The following is a 24,873-nucleotide window of genomic DNA, read 5'->3' as shown; positions in this document are numbered from 1 at the left end:
CTCTCTCTCTCTCTCTCTCTCTCTCTCTCTTTCCTCCCTCTCCCTCTCTCTCTGTCTCTCTTTCTCTTTTCTTTCTTTTTTTGAGATGGGGACTCACTTGGTTGCCCCAGCTGGAGTGCAATGCTGTGGTGAAATCATGACTCACTTCAGCCTCAACCTCCCAGGCTCAAGTGATCCTCCAACCTCAGCCTCCCAAGTAGCTGGGACTATAGGTGTGCACCACCACACCTGACTGATTTTTTTCTTTTTTTTTGGTAGATATGGGGGGCTCAAGTGTCCTAACCTATCTTAAGGTTAGCTGATTAGCAATCTCAACTCCATCTGCAACTTTAATTTCTCCTTGCTGTGTAACCTAACATACTTCAAAGTTTTGGGGATTAGGAAGTGAATGTCTTTGGAGGGTCATGATTCTGCTTACCACATAGGCAAATAGCAAAACAGCCTAAAACAAGACAACCCTGAAAACGAAGGAACTGGAGGAGTAGGTAAGCTTCCCAGGCACCCCAGGCTGCTAGGAAACTCTACACATCTGCAGGAGAAAAGAGAGGGGGCCCTGCAAAAGTCAGAGCAGAGGAAGAAGTGAGAAATGCCTAGACTGTGAAAACACCCCCCAGCCTCCACACAGATCCATGGGCAGAGCACAGAAGCCTAAGGGGATTGAGTAATGGAGCCTATTGCTGCCCAAATACGGCTCACCATTAAGCTACGCAGATGCAGGAATGAACCCTAAAATACTACGCTGAAAGCCAGGCATGGTTATGCATGCCTATAGTCCCAGCTACTCAAGAGGCTGTGGTAGGAGGATTACTTGAGCTCAGGAGTTCAAGTCCAGCCTAGGCAATATAGTGAGACTTGTCTCTAAAAGAAACAATTTTTTTTAATTGTTAAGTTTGGGTTTTTTTTGTTTTTTTTTTTTTTTTTAACTGAGCAGAGATATTAGCTGGCCAGACTCACTCTAGATTCCACAGATTAATGCCAGGCTGGTTAATACATTTAACAAAAGAACTGCAAGATCTGTATGTTGAAAACATCAGGCCAGGAGTGGTAGCTCACGTCTGTAATCCCAGCACTCTGAAAGGCAGAGGTGGGTGGATCACTTCAACCCAAGAGTTCGAGATCAGCCTGGACAACATGGCAAAACCCCATCTCTACAAAAAAACACAAAAATTGGTCGGGCATGGTGGCTCGTACATGTAATCCCAGCACTTTGGGAGGCCGAGGTGGGCAGATCACCTGAGGTCAGGAGTTTGAGACCAGACTGGCCAACATGGAGAAACCCCATCTCTACTAAGAATACAAAAGTTAGCCGGGCATGGTGGCATATGCCTGTAATCCCAGCTACTTTGGAGGCTGAGGCAGGAGAATCGTGTGAACCTGGGAGGTGGAGGTTACAGTGAGCTGAGATAGTGCCATTGCACTCCAGCCCAGGCGACAGTGCAAGACTCTGTCTCAGAAAAAATCTATACAAAAATTAGCCAGGCATGGTGGTAGGCACCTGTAGTCCCAGCTACCCAGGAGGCTGATGTAGGCGGATTGCTTGAGCCTCGAGGCTGCAGAGAGCCACAGCTGCATCACTGCACTCCAGCCTGGGTGACAGAGTGAGACCCTGTCTCAAAAAAGAAGAAAAAAGAAAAAAAAAATTCAAATGTTGCTGAGCAAAATTAAAGAAGATCTAAATAAATTAAGAGGTTTCATGTTCATGGATTACAGGAATCCATATAGTTAAGATGACAATTCTCCACAAATTAACCTACAGATTCAAGACAAGACAACAATCCTTATCAAAATTCCAATAGGTGTTTTTACAGAAGTTGACAAGATGATCTCAATACTTATATGAAAATGCAAAGGACTGAGAATACCCAAAATAACTTTTCAAAAGAAGATCATAATTGGAGAACTTACACTGTTTAATATCAAAACTTAATTACTCACACCTGTAATCTCAGCACTTTGGGAGTGCCTTATTAGAAAAAATATTACAAAGGACACAGATGAAGAGACCCATAGAGCAAGGCATGGGGGAAGGGCACACAGCACCCATATCCTCCCTGGGGCGTGATCATCCAAGAACCTACATGTGTTCAGCTACCCAGGAACTCCCAGAACTGAGATAGGCAAACACTTGGGCCCAGAAGTTCAAGACCAGCCTGGGCAACATGGAGAAACCCCGTCTCTACTAAAAATACAACAAATTAGCCAGGCATCGTGGCGCGCACCTGTAGTCCCAGCTTCTCAGGAGGCTGAGATAGGAAGATCACCTAAGCCTGGGAGGCAGAGGCTGCAGTGAGCTAAAATTGTGCCACTTCCCTGCAGCCTGGGTGACAGGGTGAGACCCTGTCTCAAAAAAAGAAAAATCCAGAAATAAACATTTAAATTATGGTCAATTGATTTCCAACAAAGGTATCAAGGGAATACAATGCAAAAAGATAGTCTTTTAAATAAAAAGTGAACAGAAAACAAAAGGTGGCATATCCTTACTGTGGAATATTACTCGGCCAGGAAAAGGACCAAACTATTGATACATGTTACAGCATGGATGAACCTCAACAACATTATGCTAAATTAAAGAAGCCAGACACAAAAGTTTGTATGATACTATTTACAAGAAATGTTTAGGCCAGACGTGGTGGTTCACACCTGTAATCTCAGCACTTTGGGAGGCCAAAGCAGGTGGATCATCTGAGGTCAGGAGTTTGAGACCAGCCTAGCCAACATGGCGAAGCCCCATCTCTACTAAAAATGCAAAGTTAGCTGGGCATGGTGGCGGGTGCCTGTAATCTCAGCTACTTGGGAGGCTGAGGCAGAAGAATTGCTTGAACATGGGAGGCAGAAGTTGCAGTGAGCCGAGATCATGCCACCGCACTCCAACATGGGCAACAGTGAGACTCAGTCTCAAATTAAAAAATGTGGCCGGGCGCAGTGGCTCACGCCTGTAACCCCAGCACTTTGGGAGGCCAAGGTGGGTGGATCAAGAGGTCAAAAGATCGAGATCATCCTGGCCAACATGGTGAAACACCGTCTCTTCTAAAAAAAAAAAAATTACAAAAGTTAGCTGGGCCTGGTGCCACGTGCCTGTAATCCCAGCTACTCCGGAGGCTGAGGCAGGAGAATCACTTGAACCCAGGAGGTGGAGGTTGCAATGAGCTGGGATCGCGCCATTGCACTCCAGCCTGGCGACAGAGTGAGACTGTCTCAAAAAAAAAAAAATGTTTAGAAAAGGCAAATATCTAATATCTAGGGACAGAAAACAAATCAATGACCAGGGAACATGGGAAAGGGGCAGGGGATGAATATAAACAGGCATGAGGAAACTTCTGGGGTGACAGGAATGTTCTAAAACTGGATTTTGATGATGTTACACAACTGTGTAAATGTGTAAAAATCTCTAAAATGCACACTTGCAATATGTGATCAAACTATGCTTTTCCTCTGCTCTCATTCCACAGCAAGCAACACTCAAGACTTCTGTGACCAAATGTGGTTCGAGAGCAGTTCTCCTCACCACCAAGCAAGCAATCAGTTCTGCAGCAAACACCAACTGTATGTCCTTCGATTCAATTCTGACACTATCTACCCAGAGTTAGCATCAATCCCACAGGCTGAGGGCTCAGTCCCAGGACTTCTCCCCACCCCTCGCACACCAGCTGCAGGTCCAGACCTCCAGAACTTCTACTGATGGGCTTTAAATTAGGGTTCCCATGACTCCCTGTTTGGGTTCCATTAATTTGCCAGAGTAGCTCACAGAACTCAGGAAAACACGTTTACTGGTTTATCATAAAGGATATTGCAAAGGATACAGATGAAGAAATGCAGAGGGCAAGGCAGGGGGAAGGGCACAGAGCACCCATGTCCTCCACGGGGCGTGATCGTCCAAGAACCTCCAGGTCTTCAGCTACCCAGGAGCTCCTAGAACCCTGTCCTTTCAGGTTTTTATGGAGGTTCCATGATATAAGCATAACTGATTAAACCATTGGCCACTGGTAAGCAATTTCCTCTTTAGGGACTCTCGCCTTCCTGGAGATTGCAAAGTTGGGCTCAAAGTCCCAACCCCCTAGTCCTGCCTTGGTCTTTCTGGTGACCAGCCCCCATCCTGAAGCCACCTAGGGGTTGCCAGCCATCTTTTTGTACCTTAGTGTACAAGGTCAAAGACCAAATATATATTTCACAATAACACAGGTGAATATTATGCAATGTAAACTATACCTCAATAAAGCTATTTAAAAAAATAATAATCATCAAGAGTTCCCCATTGCTGGAGTACACAAGCAGAAACTGAATGATCTCCTAACTGGGATGCTGCAGAGTGGGGGTCTCCATGACCTTCATACTTGACCTCACTGGCTGACTCAAAGATCCTGTGGCCTTTTGATGCAAAGTGCTGATGTGTGCATTTTTGTGTGTGGCTTTCTCCAGTTGCTGGTTAGATGGTTATAAGAGAAAACAACGGTAACTGCTCTTCCAAATACCTCACTTATAAACATTGAACACGAAATGATTTTCACCTTTCGTCCTGTAAAGGCAGCTCGGTGAAGCGGCGTGTCTCCCATGTCATTCAACACATTCGCTTCTGCACCAGCCTGGTAAACATGACAACTTTAAATATCAAGAAACATACAATAGTGAAAATAATTCCTTCAAAATATATCAAAGCCTTAAAAAATTAAAATAGTTAATATTGTATAGGTGTCACTACTACTAATAATTTAAATTTGCGGTAAAAATAAAAGCCAGCCTGGTGGTGTGAACCTATAGTCCCAGCTACTTGGAAGGCTGAGGCAGGAGAATCACCTGAGCCCAGGAGTTCAAGGCCAGTCTGGGCAATATAGCAAGACTCCAAAGACTCTATCTCATACACACACACACACACACACACACACACACACACACACACATATATATATACACACACACACACACACAGACACACACACACACATATATAGTAGTGTATATATATATATAGGTTTCATGAAAGGTAAAAATCTACCTGATAGGTAGAAGAATAAAAAGTTAAAAGGTACTTTTCATTAAAAATCTATATACCCTGGCCAGGCGTGGTGGCTCACACCTATAATCCTAGCACTTTGGGAGGCTGAGGTGGGTGGATCACTTGTGCTCAGGAGTTTGAGACCAGCCTGGGCAACATGGTGAGTCTGTCTCTAAAAAATACAAAAACATTAGCTGGGCATGGTGACGAATGCCTATAGCTCCAGCTACTTGGGGGACTGAGGCAGGAGGCTCACTTGAACCTGGGAGGTCGAGGCTACAGTGAGCCAAGACTGTGCCACTGCACTCCAGCCTGGGTGACAAAATGAGACCTTGTCTCAATTAAAAAAAAAATCTACATACCTTCACTCTACTTTAGAAGCAGTTATATTGAAAAAAGGAGAATGATCTCTGAATGATATACCACATTTCCTGCATTATTAACTTAATAATTTTTCAAGAAAAACGATGCCATTATTTAAATGTACAGATGAATTGTAAGATGCAACCCAATTTCAGAAATATCAGTATGTGAGAAGTGTTTCATCACAGAATTAAGAAATATGAGGTCTCAATTCTCTTTAAATACAGTGCTAAGAGATTCTGACATTATTTTTTAATTATTTAAGGTATGCTTTGGTTATTTTTTCAACTGTCACACTCATAAAACTGAAAATAAAATCTTCATTAATATGCCCACTTTTGTAAATTTTAAAAGCTAGTAATATAAAAATCTACTGATTAACCATGCAATTTTAATTAATCAGGCTAACCTAATTAAGTGTCTTGAATGATGAACTATTGCTTTAAATAAGTCACTATGACTCAGGTAGCTTTTCTAAGACTTTCATCTTAAAATTTCTGTAACAATAATATTCATTGTAGTCGTTAAAAATTAAAGCCATAAATAGACCTTCAAAAGATCCTGGACCACTTGTCTGTGTCCAAAATAGCATGCCAGATGTAGAGGCGTCCAGCCCAAGTTAGACTTACTTCTTCCTGAAAATGGAAAAATATAAGGTATTTTTAGATTATATCTAGGTAATTTTACAACAAAATTAACTTCTCCATAACAAGCTACCTCAATACTCTCCTTTGCAATGCACTGCTGATGAGTGACAGGCAAGATACGTGACCTTGTATAAAGTGTAATGGGTGTAAAGGACGAGAACGCACAAGGTACAAGATCTGGTGCCACCTTCTGATTCGATGGCCCCACCTCTAAAAGAGTACAGGGAGACACGATGGGGGTTACATTTGAGCTAGATGATCTCAGCAGCTTCTTCTCTAGGGCTCCAAGTCTTTCATCATCTCGCCATCATCAGGTCAAGAGGGGCTTTCTTGACAAATTTCACAATAAGTAACTCTTTGAAAATCGGTATCAGGAGGGTGGATGGAGGAGCTGAAGGCAGTGCATGGCAACTCTCTGTACACCTGTACCACATCAGGAGTCAGTAAAGAATATTTCCTGCAGCACCTGTGATATGGTCTGGATTTGTCCCCACCCAAACCTCATGTCGAATTGGAGGAGGGGCCTGGTGGGAGGTGACTGGATCATGGGGGTGGATTTCCCCCTTGCTATTCTCATGATAGTGAGTGAGTTCCCATGAGATCTGATGGTTTGAAAGTGTATGGTACGGCCAGGCATGGTGGCTCACACCTGTAATCCCAGCACTTTGGGAGGCTGAGGCGGGTGGATCACGAGGTCAAGAGATCAAGACCATCCTGGCCAACGTGGTGAAACCCTGTTTCTACTAAAAATACAAAAATTAGCTGGGCGTGGTGGCATGCGTGGTGCTCACACCTGTAATCCCAGCTACTTGGGAGGCTGAGGCAGGACAATTGCTTGAACCTGGGAGGTGGAGGTTGCAGTGAGCCGAGATCGCACCACTGCATTCCAGCCTGGCGCCTGGTGACAGAGTAAGACTCTGTCTCCAAAAAAAAAAAAAAAGAAAGAACGAAAGTATGTGGTATGTCTCGCTTCGCATGCTTGCTCGCTCTCTCCTGCTCCACCACGGTAAGCTGTACTTGCTTCCCCTTCACCTTCCACGGCGGTTGTAAGTTTCCTGAGGCCTCCCAATCAAGCTTCCTGGTAAGCCTGAGTAACTGGGGGTCAATTAAGTCTCTCTTCTTCATAAATCACTGAGTCTCAGGTAGTTCTTTACAGCAGTGTAAAAATGGACTAATACAATCTGGAAAGCTGTGACCTCTAGAGATAGTGCCTGAAAGTGGAGTCTTTGACTTCAGATAAAGTCTCTGTTCATGAGGATATTGGGTTACCAAGGTAAAAGAGTTCAGCTAGACCAGGACCGAAGTTAAGGCAATCAAGTGTCAGAGCTGAGGAAAGGCATAAACAACTAACTGAGTGTTGCAAAAACAAAAACTACTAATTCAATTTAGCAACAAAGATACAGAGGGCTCTATTTAGAGCTGAGATAGCCCAAAAGCTTCCCTAAATTCCCAACCAAACTGTAGAGAATACAGCTCTATCAAATCCCAAAGTCATCTGCCCTGATGAGGCTGTTACAGCCCAAGAAAATGTTATTCCAGGGACCACTGCAGGGAAGCAGCCATAGTTTCACAGCTACTGTGGCCTGCAGTACCTCACTTACATGACACACTCCTCTCAGCTCCTGGATTCCAAGATCTGAACCTACAGAAACCTTGGTCACCAACCTCAGCACACCCACGACAGGCCTCTAACAACCCTCCAAGGGACTGCAGCTGCCAACAGTGTCCCTGGGATTGTTTGCCACTTACCCAAACTCCTACATCTGTTTCCTCTCAAGTGTGTGCCCTGTTGAACCCCTATTACAGAGTCAATAAATCCCAGAGCCTCCATCTCTTTCACTGAACCTGGCTTTTGCTTTCTGTTCTTAGTGAAACCTAGCTCATCCTGATAAGGATTCCCCCTTATTCCTCAGGTGGGGTCCCCCCATCCCCACTGTACCTCACTGAACAGCAGTCATGTGAACCTCCACAACAAAACTCCACTGCTGGCAGAGCATGGTGGCTCATGCCTGTAATGCCAGCATCTTAGGAGGCCGAGGAAGACGGACTGCTTGAGCCTAGGAGTTCAAGACCAGACTGGGCAACACAAAGAAACCCCTTCTCCATGGAGAATAAAACAATTGGCCAGGCATGGGGGTGCAAAGCTGCAGTCTCATCTGCTCCAGAGGCTAAGGCAGAGGATCGCCAGAGCCTGAGAGGTGGAGGCTGTAATGATCTGTGATTGCACCATTGCACTCTAGCGTGGCCAACACAGCAAGACCCTGACTCAAAACAACAAAAAACCCACTGCTGCCTTTGGTTGACTTCTCCTCTCACGCGACAGCACCTCCTTCGAGGCTTCTGTCATTAAGCCAAAGCTCTTATGCATGCCTTCTCTGCTGCCATCTGCCAGCCTCCCGGTGGTCTGCCCCTCACCAAATAACTTTGGGCAGCACAGTCTTCCCCCACCCCCCGCTGCAAATCCTGCCATCATCCTCAGGGGATCGACTGCCTATTCAGCACCCTGGTCTCTCAATTTCTCAGCTTCCCTCATTTCTCACAACTGTGCCTCTGCTTAAGTCAGGGACCTACTGCCAGAGCCATAAGCCTGGCTGCCATCATCGCCCCTGGACTCAGAACACAGAAGGCCAGTTTCCCAAGCACTCGCAACCTTCCAGCCTGTCCACACAGCTATCCCCTAGACCTTTTTTCAATTTACCCAACCCCCAGCTCTAATCACTTTCTTTTTTTTTGAGACAGGGTATCTATCCCTCTGTCACCAGACTATAGTGCAGTAGCACAATCACAGCTCACTGCAGCCTTGACCTGCGCTCAAGCAATTCTCCCACCTCAGCCTCCCGAGCAGCTGGGACCACAGGCATGTGCTACCACACCTGGCTGATATTTGGATTATTTTGTAGGGATGAGGTTTTGCCATCTTGCCCAGGCTGATCTCAAACACCTGGGCTCAAGTGATCCTCTAACCTCAGCCTCCGAAAGTGCCGGGATTACAGGTGTGAGCCACTACGCCAGGCCTAGTCACTTTCAGACATGTAAATACCCTCCATCCTCACTTCCTTCAATAAATGCAGTGCCTATTCTTTAATCCCTCACTTCAACGTTTCTTTATCATATCCTCAAAATCTTGGCTTCACTGTAATGTATGTCAAGCAGCCTAAAAAAAACTCCAAAGCCTGATAAGTACACAAGCCCAGTTTCTCCGTAGCCACACCCAGGTTGCTAACCAACGGTGAAGAAAAACAACAGAGCCCTGTGGATTTACACACCATAAAGTCAGAATCTCACACTAGCTGAAGGCCCTTTTATAAGGCCCTGTCCACGCATCTCTTGCATATTCCAACGAAAAGTAATTCAATCCTTCACTATTCTCCTCAAGCCTTTTACCGAGACAACTCCACCTTAGCAAATGACATATTTCAGCTTCACAGAGAAAACAGAAGCTTTCATTGAATTCTCTGAGCTTCCAGCACCAAATCAACCATCCCACCTATATCTACAGGCATTCTGCTAAACTTTCCTCCCGAGGTCTAAGGCTAACTGTTCTTCCTGGATCCGAGAGCCCATCCCTTCCTGCTTCTCAGCCTCTCCCCCTTTAGTTGCTGAAGGGAAGGTGTAAACACTTGGGTCTCATCCACCTAATGAGAAAACAAATGAAACTTCCCTACTCTGTGCTCCCTGGCAGCTACTGTCTCCCTCACTTTCCCCATCCCGTTCTACTTACTGGCTCTTTTTTTTTTTTTTTTTTTTTTTTTTTGAGACAGAGTCGCACTCTGTCACCCAGGATGGAGTGTAATGGCATGATCTTGGCTCACTACAACCTCTGCCTCCCAGATTCAAGCGATTCTTCTGCCTCGGCCTCCCAAGTAGTTGGGACTACAGGAATGCACCACCACACACAGCTAATTTTTGTATTTTTAGTAAAAACGGGTTTCACCATATTGGCCAGGCTGGTCTTGAACTCGTGACCTGGTGATGTGCCCGCCTCCGCCTCCCAAAGTGCTGGGATTACAGGAGTGAACCACCACGCCTAGCCTCACTGGTTCTTTCTAACCTAGCATTCCTTCCTGTCAACCCCACCCATTGCAGATGAGGCTCCTCTCCCACCAGGTCACCAACACTGTTCTCAATTTTTATCAATAGATGCTGTCACTGGGTCCCAGTGGGGCAGGTTTCCACCATCGCTGCATCACCGGACAGCACAGCCATATTCTTCCCTGGTTGCCACAGCCCTGGACCCTGTGGGGTCCTCTCATTTCTCTGGCACTACTTCTCCATATCCTTTGGAAAATGTATTTCCCTGACTAGTTCATTATTGGTAACTTCAAAAATGGTGAGCCTGGCTTGGTGGCTCACACCTATAATCCCAGCACTTTAGGAGGCCAAGGTGGGTAGACTGCTTGAGGTCAGGAATTCAAGACCAGCCTGGGCAATGTAGTGAAACCCTATTTCTACTAAAAAATGCAAAACTCAGCTAGGTGTGGTGGCACACACCTGTAGACCCCGCTACTCCAGAGGCTGAGGTGGGAGGATCACTTGAACCTAGGAGTTCAAGACCGCAGTGAGTCATGATCACACCACTGCACTCCAGCCAGGGTGACACAGCAAGACCCTGTCGCATAAAAAAAGAAAAAGAAAAAAAAAGAGGTATTTCCTGACCCTCTTCTACTGCTTCTATTGTTTCTTGTCGTTGACTTCAAAATCCGTATTTCCATCTCCAAAGTGTCCACTAGACATCTCCATTGGGATGGGCAAGGGTTCCTCATGCTCAGAAAGCACAAAGCTAAACTCACCTGTCGTCCTCTGTACACACACTCGAAGGAACCACTGGGCCCTCCATATTTGATGGCCCCATCATTCCCCTCACTTCTCACTCAACAGCAGCTATGCCTTCCTTTCTCCTTTTCACCCCATAGTCAATTAGCTCAAATGACTCCAACTCCTAAATACTAATTACATCTACTTTTCTCCATTGCCACCGCTTCTGCCCCCATCCAAACCACATTCCTCTCACTTCCTGTGACCGCTTCTGACCTGGTAGCCTCATGTCTAGTATTTCCAAATGGGATTCTGGATCAAGAAATCAAAATTTCCAAGATCCAGTTGGGCATGGTGGCTCACGCCTGTAATCCCAGCACCTTGGGAGGCCAAAGCGGGCAGATCACTTGAGATCAGGAGTTGGAGACCAGCCTGGCCAACATGGTAAAACCCCATCTCTACTAAAAATGCAAAAAGCCAGGTGGTGGTGGGTCCCTGTAATCCCAGCTACTTGGGAAGCTGAGGCACAAAAATCGCTTGAACCCAAGAGATGGAGGGTTGCAGTGAGCTGAGAGCATGCCACTGCACTCCAGCCTGGATGACAGAGTTAGACTCTGTCTCAAAAAAAAAAAGAAAAATATTTTCCAAGATCTTACATTTACGCTGAAAATATTTCATACGGGTTTTATACTCTTTAACTACTTATGGATATCTAAAAGGATGTGTTCAAGGAATAGAAAATTTCAAACGTTGGTGTATTTACAACAAGAGCACACCATATAGAATATTAAAACACTAAAACACCAGCAGATATTATTGGGGAATATTCAAATAACTTCACATTTGGACCTTCTAGTAGAGTGACAGCAGTACACAGAACTGTGTGTTGGGAATGCCAATATAAGATTTAATTTGCTTCCAAAATGCATTGTTGCTTGGAATATCATCATGGAATTTACAAAAAGCACATTATGCATACAAGCACATTAATGTTTATTTTATTTGCAAGAACGACTCTACTACCAATAGACAGGACCAGGAACACGTACTTGTAACACAACACCAGCCACAAGTACAACGAATTATATCCTCCTCTCTTAGACCCTAAAAAATGATAACTTTCCCTTTCCGCTCCCATCAGCTCTTCTTTTCCTCACTTGCAACTTGACATCAGTGGATTCCTTCCAAACAGTAACATCTCTGTGTTGAGTGTTAAGCTTTAATGCTTGCAGGTAAATTACAGCTATTTAAACCATTTCCCCAATTTGTCATGATTTGGAGAAACACGAAAGAAAGGAAGCCAAGAAATGCCAGGAAGGCACCCCCACATGGAAACACTATTTGGGCCTGGTCTTGCCTACCCCTCCCCACTCCCTTGAGAACTGCGCGTCATCTGACTGTGTCACCTTCGGCATCAACCCTTCAAACTGCCCTTAAGATAAAGTCTGACTGACAGGTATAATGAGGTGAAATTGGGAAAAAAAAAAAAAATTAACATATTTCTCAGTTTTACATTTCCAAGTAGATGACTTTCTCCTAATTAGCCTGAGGCCACCATGGGCAGAGGTGGGAAGGAGAGATGGAAAAGGGTCACTGAGGATGAGCAAATATTTTGGCATTCAAAATAGAATCTTGAGGGAAAGATACAGAGCCAGTCTTTGCTGAAGAATAGGGGGACATTTTACACAGTTTTTATTTCTTAAATTTTTTTTTTCCTCAGATCATTCTCCATTAACAAAGACATATTTAAATTCCTTTAACCAACTCAGTTTCTAGACAACCCAGATTGCAAAGATACTATTTCTTCCCCCGACCGAGGGTGAAGTCATGAGTTTTGCTGCTCTGGTACAGGAGGAGGAAGTAGACAAAAGAATAAAATATCCATGTGAAGCCAGCCTTTCTGGGACTGAGAAACTGTGGAAGAGAAAAAGACAAAAGATGACACATGTGGCTCTGGATCTTTTTTTTTTTTTGAGACAAAGTCTCACTCTGTCACCCAATCTGTAGCGTAGTGGCATGATCTCAGCTCACTACAACCTCCACTTCCCAGGTTCAAGCAATTCTCCTGCCTCAGCCTCCTGAGTAGCTGGGATTACAGGGATGCACCACCATGCCCGGCTAATTTTGTATTTTTAGTAGAGACGGTGTTTCTCCATGTTGCTCAGCCTGGTCTCAAACTCTCGACCTCAGGTGATCTGCCTGCCTTGGCCTCCCAAAGTGCTGGGATTACAGGCCTGAGCCACCACGCCCATCTGTGGTTCTGGATCTTAAACTCAGAAAGTAGGATACATTGCGGGGACACAGAGAACAGGCAAGCTGCTTCTGAGAGGCAGGAAAAGCCCCCCCCAGGTTGCCCATCTTAGCACTCCTCTGCCAGGTGCCACATCAAAGCAGACTCAGTAAGGTGGCATCAAGAAGGCTACATTTTGGCTAACCAGAGCTGCTCTAGGTTTCCCCAGGTCACTAAGCCCCTATGTGCCACTCTCCCAAGAAGGAACAGGAGTGTGTCTGTGCTGAACCAGCAAGCCTAGGCCAGGTGCCAGATGAAGATGTGACAAAGGGTAACACGAGCCAATAGGAACCAGCATGAGAGTCTCCTGATACTGCCAAGGAGTCTTACCTATACCATATGACACACTTAGAGACGTGACTTCGACTTTATGCCTGAGTTTCACATCAGTTTCCAATGCTTCAGGAGCACCAGGAGGACAAGGGTGGCTGAGAAACCAAAGCCAAGTCATGGGTTTGAGGAAACCCTGCCTCTCCACTGCACAAACATACAGCAAGGTTCGCCTTTACACTCAAACACCAAGTTAGAGGAAATAGAGGGGAAGGGAGATCAAGACTTTATCAAAAGGGTTACTAAAAAAAGTATGGCTAGATGCAGTGGCTCACACCTGTAGTCCCAACACTTTGGGAGGCTGAGATGGGAGGATCGCTTGAGATCAAGAGTTCAAGACCAGCCTGGGCAACATAGTAAGATCCTTCTCTACAAAAATTACAAAAATGAGCCAGGCGTGGTGGTGCGTGCTTGCAGTCCCAACTACTCTGGAGGCTGAAGTGGGACAATGGCTTGAGCCCGAAGTCTGAGGCTGCAGTGAGTTGTGAGCATGCCACTGCACTCCAGCCTGGGCAACAAAACAAAATCCTGTCTCAAAAAAAAAAAAACTGAAGTCCCCAGAGACTAACGTTTACTCTCCCCACACCTCCCAGAACATGAAGGAGTTTATTACAATACCAGAGCCATTTTAGAGAACACATTTTATTTCTCTGCACATTGGATGCAAGATTGTGATGTACTGGCCACTTTGCTACACAAGGCACACGATGACTAGGCAGCTATGTTGTTTCTTCTGCCTTGGGCCATTTTTTGTTCTCTATCATCACCTGGTTAACTCCCACACTCTTTCGCATTTCACCTTAGAATCGTTTCCTCCAAGAAGCTAATTCTTCAAGTACCAGTTCCACACCTCTCCCACGACACCTGCACTTCCACATCCTGGTGTGTATTTTGTAATGCAGATGACTCTGATATATTAATCTACTAGACTAAGCTCAATTAGGGCAGGGGGGCCGTCTGCCTCATCATTATCTCCAGGGCACACAGTAAACACTCAAACCTGCTGAATCAACTGCAGTGTCTTCAAGAAGAAAACAAATTATCATAGGCTGTATCCTGTGGGCTAGGGTCACCCTTGTAGCTTGTAGTATTTGGGATCCCTAACAATTTTAAGAATGGACCTCCGCTCTCTCTGACTTAGAGGGGACTGGGTGAGACATTTCTTCCAGTCTGTGGGGTTCTTCCTGGCATGACACATAGAGATTAATTACATGATAGATCACAAAGGTTAGCATTCAATAAATGCTAAGAGTAGTGCAGACTTAGCCAGGCGTGGTGGCTCACGCCTGTAATCCCCAAACTCTGGGAGTCTAGGGTGGGTGGATCACGAAGTCAGGAGATCAAGACCAGCTGGCCAACATGGCGAAACCCCATCTCTACTAAAAATATAAACATTAGCCAGGTATGGTGGCGCGCGCCTGTAGTCCCAGCCAATCAGGAGGCTGGGGCAGAAGAATTGCTTGAACACGTGAGGCAGAGGCTGCAGTGAGCTGACATGGCGCCACTGTACTCCAGCTCAGGCGACAGGGCGAGACTCTGTCTCAACAAAAAAAGAGTAGTGCAGACTCATAAGGTAAAGCTAAAAAATCCATTCAAAGTTTACCTTTGCAATTAATGTCAGCAATGACTTCATTCCTCGCCATGGTCCCTAATAGTTGTCTCACTTCTTCAGCGTTGCCATTTCTGGCGTGATGGAGAAGCTGTTGCTCTGCTTCTGTGCTCATTTCTAGATTAAGAAAATAATAACATTGCTATTATCAAAGAACATAATTAGCTTCTAGATATTACCTGTTAATACAGAAAAGGGAAAGAATCCTCCTCATTTTGTAGCTGATAAGACAAGAACTGAATGAATCCGTTGCAGGGTGAGAACTTGAGCCTGAGACCCCTTGCCCTTTCTCTTATTATTGAAGCAATATACACTTGGGCAAGTCTCTTACCTTCTTAAGGCCTTAGTTTCCTCCTCTGCAAAACACAACCAACCTTATAAGATGTTTGTTGTAAGATTATGTATGTGAAGGCATTCTGCCAAATATGTAGTATTACGCAAAGTTATTACATTAAAAATCAGACATAAAAAGAAAAAACAAAATTAAAGTCAAAATATGGCCATTCATATAGGAATAGTATAAAACTGACATGTAAACTAACACACTCAAAAAACTGTGCAGAAAATCATTTTGAATAGAAACTATAGATAAATGCCCTGAAGTGACTATACTTAAACAAATAAAAGTATTTTTTCTCTTACATTTTCTTAACAAGTCCCAAACCAGATATAGAAAATTACAACCAAATTTCAAGCATTTATGTTAAAATGGGCAAATGTGGTACAAACAGCAATTCCCAGAAGTATGTCATTCTTAATAATCATCAAATAAATAGAAATAATTCAAACACAAATGATATTTTTCTTACCCTTCGAATTAGCAAAAAAAAAAAAAAAAAGATAAGGTACAATGCTGGCATGGCAGGAAATACGCATACCTGTAGACTGCTAAAATGAATATAAATGCATACAACTTTTCATACATTATAGGCGGAGAGTCAATTTCGCAATATCAAATAGATTTCAAAATGTATGTACACCATTTACTCTGTCTGGGCAATTCTATTTCTAGGAATCTCTTCTGCAAAAACATTTACACAAGATTATTTTATTTTTTCTTCAAATGTTTATTTTTTCCCCTCATTTTTGCTGTCATCTTACACACGATTATTTTGAAAGCATGTTCATCAAGATTACATTATTTGTAATCGTGGAAAAGTTAGAAACCACTCCATGTCATCAAAAGGGAACTGGTTAAATACATCTTCTAGCGAGGCTAAAAGAGATGGGCTGTTTAGGCTGGTGGCTGGATAGGTTTAGAAGGCATAGTTTCAAAACAGAGCAGAGTGAACAGCTGGACCCCAGCCCTCTTCCCCTAATCAGCATTTCTAATGCCGGCAAGCCAGGCCTTACCCTCTATGAGACTTAGCTAGTTACATTCCCTGAAGTGCAAGACAGACACCGGGAGCTCCCAGCAAGTGGCCAAGTCAGGCAAACCTCACAGTGAGGTCAGCAGTCAACAGCGCCCACCCACTCTCTCAGTTTTCAATCAGGTTTTTTTTTCTTTTGAGATGGAGTTTTGCTCTTTTTACCCAGGCTGGAGTGCAGTGGCGCTATCTCGGCTCATGCAACCTCCGCCTCCTGGGTTCAGGCAATTCTCCTGACTCAGCCTCCTGAGTAGCTGGGATTACAGGCACGCGCCACCATGCCCAGCTAATTTTTTTTGTATTTTTAGTAGAGACGGGGTTTCACCATGTTGACCAGGATGGTCTCGATCTGTTGACCTCATGATCCACCCGCCTCAGCCTCCCAAAGTGCTGGGATTACAGGCGTGAGCCACCGTGCCCGGCCTTTCAATCAGCTTTCAATCAGCTTTCTAGCTCCCCCCGCTTGAACATGAAACCTAAAGACCAAAACCAAACAGGGAAAAAATGAAACCTGGAGAGAAAAAGGTATCAAAGAAAGGTTACAAAATAATAACTAATCCTTAGATAATAAAAGACATTTTGTCCTGTACCAAAAACAAGATGCTAGTCTAAAAAAAAAATAACCAAATGTGGTGTTTTAGTGACTTTTGGATAATGTACAGTTTTTTGTGAATTTAAATTTATTTCTATGTTTTTTGGACCAATCTCATTTTTAATAAGGTGAAAAAAAAGTCTAGAGAAAAAAAATAAAGCTCGAGAAAAGAACTTTGGAAATACAAAATAAGAGCAAAAACTAAAACTTCAATACAAGAGTTGGAAAATAAGTTGAGAATCTCTCCTAGAAAAGAAACTGTTAAGAAAATAGGAGATAAAATATGAATGTTGGCCAGGCATAGTGGCTCATGGCTGCAATCCCAGCACTTTGGGAGGCTGAGGCAGGTGGACCACTTGGGCCCAGGAGTTCAAAACCAGCCTAGACAACATGGTAAAACCCCACCTCTATTAAAAATACAAAAATTAGATGGGCGTGGTGGTGCGTACCTGTAACCCCAGCTACTTGGGAGGCTGACACAGGAAAATCGCTTGAACCCTGGAGGTGGAGGTTGCAGCGAGCCGAAATCGTGCCACTGCACTCCAGCCTGGGTGACAGAGCAAGACTTGGGCTCAAAAAAAAAAAAAAAAAAAAATGTTAAGAGAATTGGCCCAGGAGGTCAAACATTGAAACAGAAGTTCTAGAAAAAGAAAACAGAGGCAGAGAAAATTTCTGTGGCAGGCCGAGGCAGTAGTATCACTTGAGTTTGTGACCAGCCTGTCCAATATGGTGAAACCCCGTCTTTACTAAAAATAGAAAAAAAAAGTCAGCTGGGCATGGTAAGGCAGGCCTGTAATTCCAGCTATATCAGGAGACTGAGGCAGGAGAATCACTTGAACCCAGGAGGCGGAGGTTGCAGTGAGCCAAGATCACATCGCTGCATTCCAGCCTGGGCAACAGACTAAGCCTGAATCTGAAAAAGAAACAAAAGAAGAAGAAGAAGAATTCAAGAAAGTCTTACAGAATTAAAAGGCCTAATGAGAGACCAACAAGTAGGGAAAATGTCTGATCTACAGACAAATGCAAACCTATGAAAGCACAGCATCATGACATTTTAGAACTTTGGTAACAAAAGATACCGGGTAATAAACAAGAGAGCAGGAATTAGAATTCTGATTTTGACTTCTCTATCACAACATAAGCATCTAAAAGACAACAAAGCCATGCCCAAAAGGTCTGGAGGAAAATTATTTTTAACCCCCAATTCTATAACTAGCCAATCAAAAGTAGGAGTAGAATAAGGACATTTTAAAATACACAAGTATGTACATTTATTTCCCATGAACAATTTCTCAGGAAGCCCCAGGGTATAGCCCACCAAAATTCAAAAACCAAGCAAGAGGAAGACATTAGCAAAGATATTAGAAACAGAAAATTAGCAAAGGAATCCCCAGAGTGAGGGGAAACCCCTGAAATCCAGCTGTGGGCCTGGCCTAGCTATTATCTATAGTTGGTTTATCTGGCCCACATGCTAAGGGTGTTCTGCTGCATGTTCAGTTGAGGGTCCCAATTCCGCCCCTCAGAAGTGTGAGCTCAGAGGCAAAAAAACGAAGAGTAGCCTAATCCCCCAACAAATTCCTGCCATCTAGGAGCCCACATCTGGTCCCTATTACAGTCCTGCCAAGCCCCAGACTGGGCAATACCCGTTTCCGGTGCTCGCACAAAGCCTTGCTCAGTGGCTTCCCTTTGAAAGAGCTCTTATAGGCCAGGCACCGTGGCTCATGCCTGTAACCCCAGGACTTTGGGAGGCCGAGGCAGGTCAAACACCTGAGGTCTGGAGTTCGAGACCAGCCTGACCAACATGGTAAAACCTGTCTCTACTAAATACAAAAAAAATTAGCCAGGTGTGGTGGTGTATGCCTGTAATCCAAACTACTTGGGAGGCTGAGGCAGGAGAATCACTTGAACCTGGGAGGTGGAGGTTGCAGTGAGCCGAGATTGCACTTCACTCTAGCTTAGGCAATAACAGCAGAACTCCATCTCAAAAAAAAAAAAAAAAAAAAGAAAGAAAGAAAGAAAGAAAGAAAGAGAAAGCTCTTATAAATTCTGCAGGAAGCCTAAGAAAAAATTATTCAGCAATACTCATTAAAGCATGATAAGGAAGACTTTATTCAGGACCCCTGTGGTAGTTACAAGGACCACTGTGACAAGGTCTTGCAGTGAGAGCTGGAGCTCAACTCCAAATGCAGCAAGGACAAGGATTATAGCCAAGGAGCAGGGTCGGGGTCAGTGGGTAGAAAGTACTCAGAGGAAACATCAGGGGTGAAGGGGATTCTGGCTAAACTAAATGAACAGGGTTGGGGCTGAAGACAGGCCAGGGTGGTCAGACACCACCTGGGGGATGGTGGAGGATGAGGAACCTGATCTCAAGGGTGGAGGATTCTTGCTAAAACCAGATTTTACAAGGAAGGGCACAGAGGGACCTAGCAGAAGGTTCAGAAGTCTGATTACAGTTCGGCCAAGCAAAGAATCTCTGTCATTACTCAAAATCTTATTTTCAGAGTAAATTTCTGCAGATTTCATCTAACAGTGACTGTAATGCCCTTTCTTCAGAGAGAGATTGCTAATCAGCTTTTATATTAATGCTCTCTGCATTCATTCACCTGTTAAAATATCTAATAATTTTTCAATATTAGCAATACTTATATTCATTGTAGCATTATTTATAAAGAAAAAAAATTAGAACCAGGCGCAGTGGCTCATTTACGTAATCCTAGCACTTTGGGAGGCCGAGGCAGGCAGATCACTTGAGGTCAGGAGTTCGAGACCAGCCTAGCCAACATGGCAAAAAAACAAAAACAAAACCAAAAACAAGTCTCTACCAAAAATACAAAAATTAGCTGGGCGTGGTGGCGGGCACCTGCAAAACCAGCTACTCGGCAGGCTGAAGCAGGAGAATCGCTTGAACCCGGGAGGCAGAAGTTTCAGTGAGCACAGATTGCACCACTGCACTCCAGCCTCGGTGACAGAGTGAGACACTGTCTCAAAAGAAAAAATAAATAAATAAAATAAACACAATTTAAAAAAGAAAGAAAAACAATGTAAGATCCATGAATAAAGGTTCATTCACCTAACGCTATGCAGCCATTAAAAATATTACAGAAGACCCAGACTGGCAACATGGTGAGGCCCTATATCTACAAAAATACACAAAATTAGCTGGGCATGGTGGCGTGTGCCTGTAGTCCCAGCCATTGGAGAGGCTGAGGTAGGAGGATCATTTAAGCCCAGGAGGTAGAGGCTGCAATGAGCCAAGATAGCGCCATTGCACTCCAGCCTGTGTAACAGAGATCCTGTCCCAAAAAAATGTTTTTAATAAAAACATACAAGAAGCCAGGCAAAACAGCTCAGCACTTTGGGAGGCTGAGGTGGGTGGATCTCGAGTCCAGGAGGTCAAGACCAGCCTGGGAAACATGGTAAAATGCCATCTCTACAAAAATACAAAAATTAAGCAAGGTGTGGTGGCGTGTGCCTGTAATCTCCACTACTTGAGAGGCTGAGGTGGGAGGATCACCTGAGCTCAGGAAGTTGAGGTTGCAGTGAGCTGAGATCATGCCACTGCACTCCAGCCTGGGTGAGAGTGAGACCCTGTTTCAAAAAAAATAATAAATAAATGAAACAGAAAAAAAATTTTTAAACAATTTATAAAACTAAGAAATTGCAATATATTGTTAGGGCAGATGGTTCCTATACAGATTAAGTTCTATATATTTTCTAGACATTGGCATAGAAACAGTGGGAAAAGATATCGACATGTTAAGAGCGGTTACTCCTTGTGGTGAAATTATGAATGGTTTTAAACATCTTCTTTGGTTAGTCATATTTTCCAAATCTCCTACATTATAAAAGCATTTCTTTATAACTGGAAAATGTAAGTTATTAAAGACAAAACTAAAAAAGCTTCATCTCTAATTGTCTTCAATAATTTGCATTACACAATGAGTGATGGTCTAGACTTGTTGGCATGTTACATAAAAAGGCTTAATATTCTTTTCATGCCTTTAAAGAATGAATCAAAGAATGTTTGAAGCATCTTCAAAACATACAAGAAGTTTTTTTATAACATTTTCCTTGGGTTCTTACAACATTTGGCTTACAAGAAAAAAGATTTTTAAAAATTCTCAAAGCCGGGCGCGGTGGCTCAAGCCTGTAATCCCAGCACTTTGGGAGGCTGAGGCGGGTGGATCATGAGGTCAAAAGATCGAGACCATCCTGGTCAACATGGTGAAACCCCGTCTCTACTAAAAATACAAAAAATTAGCTGGGCATGGCGGCGCGTGCCTGTAATCCCAGCTACTCAGGAGGCTGAGGCAGGAGAATTGCCTAAACCCAGGAGGCGGAGGTTGCGGTGAGCCGAGATCGCGCCATTGCACTCCAGCCGGGGTAAGAAGAGCAAAACTCCGTCTCAAAAAAAAAAAAAAATTCTCAAGTTCTGTATAGTAAATATGAAAAGGATAAAAGCAAATCATAGGGCTGGGCACAGTGGTTCACTCTGGTAATCCTGACACTTTGGGAGGCCAAGGTGGGTGGATCACGAGGTCAAGAGAGAGAGAGACCATCCTGGCCAACATGGTGAAACCCATCTCTACTAAAAATACAAAAATTAGCTGGGGTGGTGGCACAAGCCTGTAGTCCCAGTTACTCGCGAGGCTGAGCCAAGAGAATCGTTTAAACTTGGGAGGCGGAGATTGCAGTGAGCTGAGACTGCACCACTGCACTCCAGCCTGGCAACAGAGTAAGACCCCATCTCAAAAAATAAATAAATCTATTATCTATGTAAACAGCCCATTATAATATATTAACCACAATAGTTACTCATAAATGCTGGGATTGAAACTAAAATAAATTCAGCCAATGTTTCCTGAGTAACTACTGATGATAGGGCTGTTATAGACAGTGGAGGTACGATGATGGACACTGGAGGTATGATGATTGCCCTGTTCTGGAGAGTCCCTGCCAACAACCACTCAACAATCATCACAACAACATGTGTTGAGTACAGCAATGTACAAGGAACGGTGGCTGCACAGAGAAGAAAGGGAGTGGTCAACTCTTTGACGACATTAGTGATTAGATACAGAGAACGTAAAATTTAACGTACTTGAATAAGAAGTTCACCAAGATCACAGGGTTCAACAAAGTTTGTTGGACACTAGATAATAGGGAGATTAACCAAGATATGGAATAGAAAATAAACAACTTGGGTGAAGATGTGACTCTATTTGGTTGTGGTGAGTTTGAGATTCCCATGGGAAACAGAAATGAAGATGTTCAACAAGAAACTACAGGCTGGACACAGTGTCTCACACCTGTAATCCCAGCAGTTTAGGAGGCTGAGGTGGGCAGATCACTTGAGGTCAGGAGCTCGAGATCAGCCTGGCCAACATGACGAAACCCCATCTCTATTAAAAATACAAAAATCAGCCAGGCATGGTGGAACATGCCTGTAGTCCCAGCTACTTTGGAGGCTGAGGCACAAGAATCACTTGAACCCAGGAGGTGGAGGTTGCAGTGAGCTAAGATCATGCCACTGCACTCTAGCCTGGGTGAGAGAGTGAGACCCTGTCACACAAAAAAATAAAATAAAAACAAAGCTGGGCCCAGTGGCTCATGCCTGTAATCCCAGCACTTTGGGAGGCCAAGATGGGTGGATCACCTGAGGTCAGGATTTCGAGACCAGCCTGGCCAACATGGGTGGATCACCTGAGGTCAGGATTTCGAGACCAGCCTGGCCAACATGGTGAAACCCCATCTCTACGAAAAATACAAAAAGTAGTCAGGCATGATGGCAGGTCCCTGTAATCCCAGCTACTTGGGAGTCTGAGGCAGGAGAATCCCTTAAACTTGGGAGGCAGAGGTTGCAGTGAGCCAAGAACGCACCATAGCCCTCCAGCCTGTGACAAGAGGGGAAACTCCATCTCAGGGGGAAAGAAAAACCTAGCTAATTAATAGCAGTTTACAAGAAGAAAGCAGTTGTAGGTTAGAATTTAAATAACACCTGTAGTACCAGCTACTCAGAGGGCTGAGGCAGGAAGACTGCTTGAGCCCAGGAGATCGAGGCTGCTGTGAGGTACAATCGCACCACTGTATTCCAGCCTGGGTAAGAGAGGGAGATTCTGTCTCTTGAAATAAATAAATAATTAAAATAGTGGGAGTTATCAGCATATAAATGGCCATGAAAATCAGGAATAAATGAGACCCCTCACTGGGCGAAAATCAACACTTACTCAAGGGGAAGGAGGCCAGGGAAGAGAAGCTGGCAAGAAATGACCAAGGGTGGAGAGGGGGCACAGAAGAGGGTGGCATCGACTAGAACCAAGGGAGGAAAATGTGTTTTGGGAGATGGGATGGGTACAGAAGGCCAAAGAAAGGATAAGAAAGACAAGGCCTGAAAACACCATCTGCTTTGGCAAATAGAGGAAGGCCACTGATGAACTCCAAGAGTATCTCCAGTGAAAATGAGACAAGCAAAAACACTATTGGTAAATAGAGCAGCGGATGAGGGATGAAAAAGAGACTGCACCAGACTCCGTTAAAGCAACTTCCTTGTGAAGGGCAGGTCACAGCTTCACTTTTAGGTTATTAGACACCTAGGCATGTTTAAAGGCTGTGGGGCGAGAGCCAGGAAAGAGGCAAACCTTGGCATATAGGAGAAAGGGGGAACAAGGGATGCAGTGAGATCCCAGGGGAGGCTGAGCAGGGAAAAGACAAGCCCAAGGGAAGGACAGCCCTGAAGACAAGGAAGACACTGCTCCAAGGCTGGTGGGCAGGAAAGACGGCAGAGATCGTGATGAGGATGGTTAAGGAGCCGGGAACCAGGGGAAAGCTCCTATCTGATGACTGCCAATTTCCAGAATAAGAAAAGGGAAAGATTTATAGGTACCTGTGGAGGAGGGAGGACTCTTCCTATAAGACAGGACGTAGGAGATTTAAAATGGGTCATGGGGTCAATAAAATCATACAGATTGTTTTATTATTTTTTAAAAAAGAGAAAGAAGTAATTCCTGGGAGTCCAAGTTGGCTGAATAGGAACAGCTCTGGAGCATAATTCCCAGCAAGAGCAATGCCCAAGGCAAGTGATCTTTGCATTTCCAACCGAGGTACCAGGTTTATCTCAATTGGAGTGGTTGGACAGTGGGTGTAGCCCAAGGAGGGCAAACTGAGGCAGAGTAGGGTGCTGCCTCACCCAGGAAGTGCAACTAGCCAGAGGACCCCCCCTCCCACCCAACAGAGGACACTGGGGACTTTTCCAGCCACTCTGGCACACCAGTTCAGATCCTGTGCTTTCCCTGTGATCTTTACAACCCACAGACCAGGAGATTTCTGTCGGGCCAATAAAAGCCAAGGATTTTCAGCACAGATCTGAGCCACCATTTCAGCTGATGCCATGGTTTTTGGCACAAACCTGGGTGGCCGTTTTGAAACAGAGCCTCCCACTCCCTTGAAATAAGGGGAGCTGAAGGTAGGGAGCCAAATGATCTGGCCCAGTGGCTTCCACCCCGACAAAGACCAGCAAACTGAAACCTCTGGCTTGAGAGTTTCCCAGCCAGCATGGCAGCTTGAGCTCAACCTGGGAGGTCAAGCTCCGTGGGGAGTGGGGAGAAGGGCATCAGCCATTGCTGAGGCAGTTCTAACTTTACCTGTGTAAACAAAAGCAGGATGAAGTTTACGCCGAGCCCTAGGCAGCTCAGCAGCGCCTCTACAGGCAGACTGTGACTAGACTCCCTCCTTGCTGGGCAGAGCATCTCTGAAAAAAGGCAGCAGCGTATCAGAGACTTATAAATAAAACCCCACCTTCCCAGACAGAGCACCTGGGAAAAGGGGCAGTTGTGAGTTCAGCTGCAGCAGACTTAAAAGTCCCTGCCCAGCAACCCTAAAGGAAGCAACAGAGCTCTCAGCATACCACTTGAGCTCTGATAAGGGACAGACT

At 44.6% G+C, this 24,873-nt stretch overlaps 1 protein-coding gene across 2 annotated transcripts in view; it reads right to left on the bottom strand.

The window, feature by feature from the left end:
- Positions 1-24,873, bottom strand: part of OSBPL1A (oxysterol binding protein like 1A) — a 242,449-nt gene that overhangs the window by 200,012 nt on the left and 17,564 nt on the right. For both annotated transcript variants that reach the window (XM_074383664.1, XM_010335492.3), the window contains exons 2-4: positions 14,979-15,101; positions 5,903-5,988; positions 4,506-4,580 (exon numbers count right to left, since the gene is read on the bottom strand). In XM_074383664.1, the coding sequence (XP_074239765.1) occupies positions 4,506-4,580; positions 5,903-5,988; positions 14,979-15,099 (282 nt within the window). In that variant the 5' untranslated portion in view covers positions 15,100-15,101. The remainder of the gene's footprint in view (positions 1-4,505; positions 4,581-5,902; positions 5,989-14,978; positions 15,102-24,873) is intronic.

This window comes from Saimiri boliviensis, chromosome 13 (genome assembly GCF_048565385.1).
Source record: "Saimiri boliviensis isolate mSaiBol1 chromosome 13, mSaiBol1.pri, whole genome shotgun sequence".
Lineage (NCBI taxonomy): Eukaryota > Metazoa > Chordata > Mammalia > Primates > Cebidae > Saimiri > Saimiri boliviensis.
This window is presented reverse-complemented; position numbering and strand designations above follow the sequence as displayed.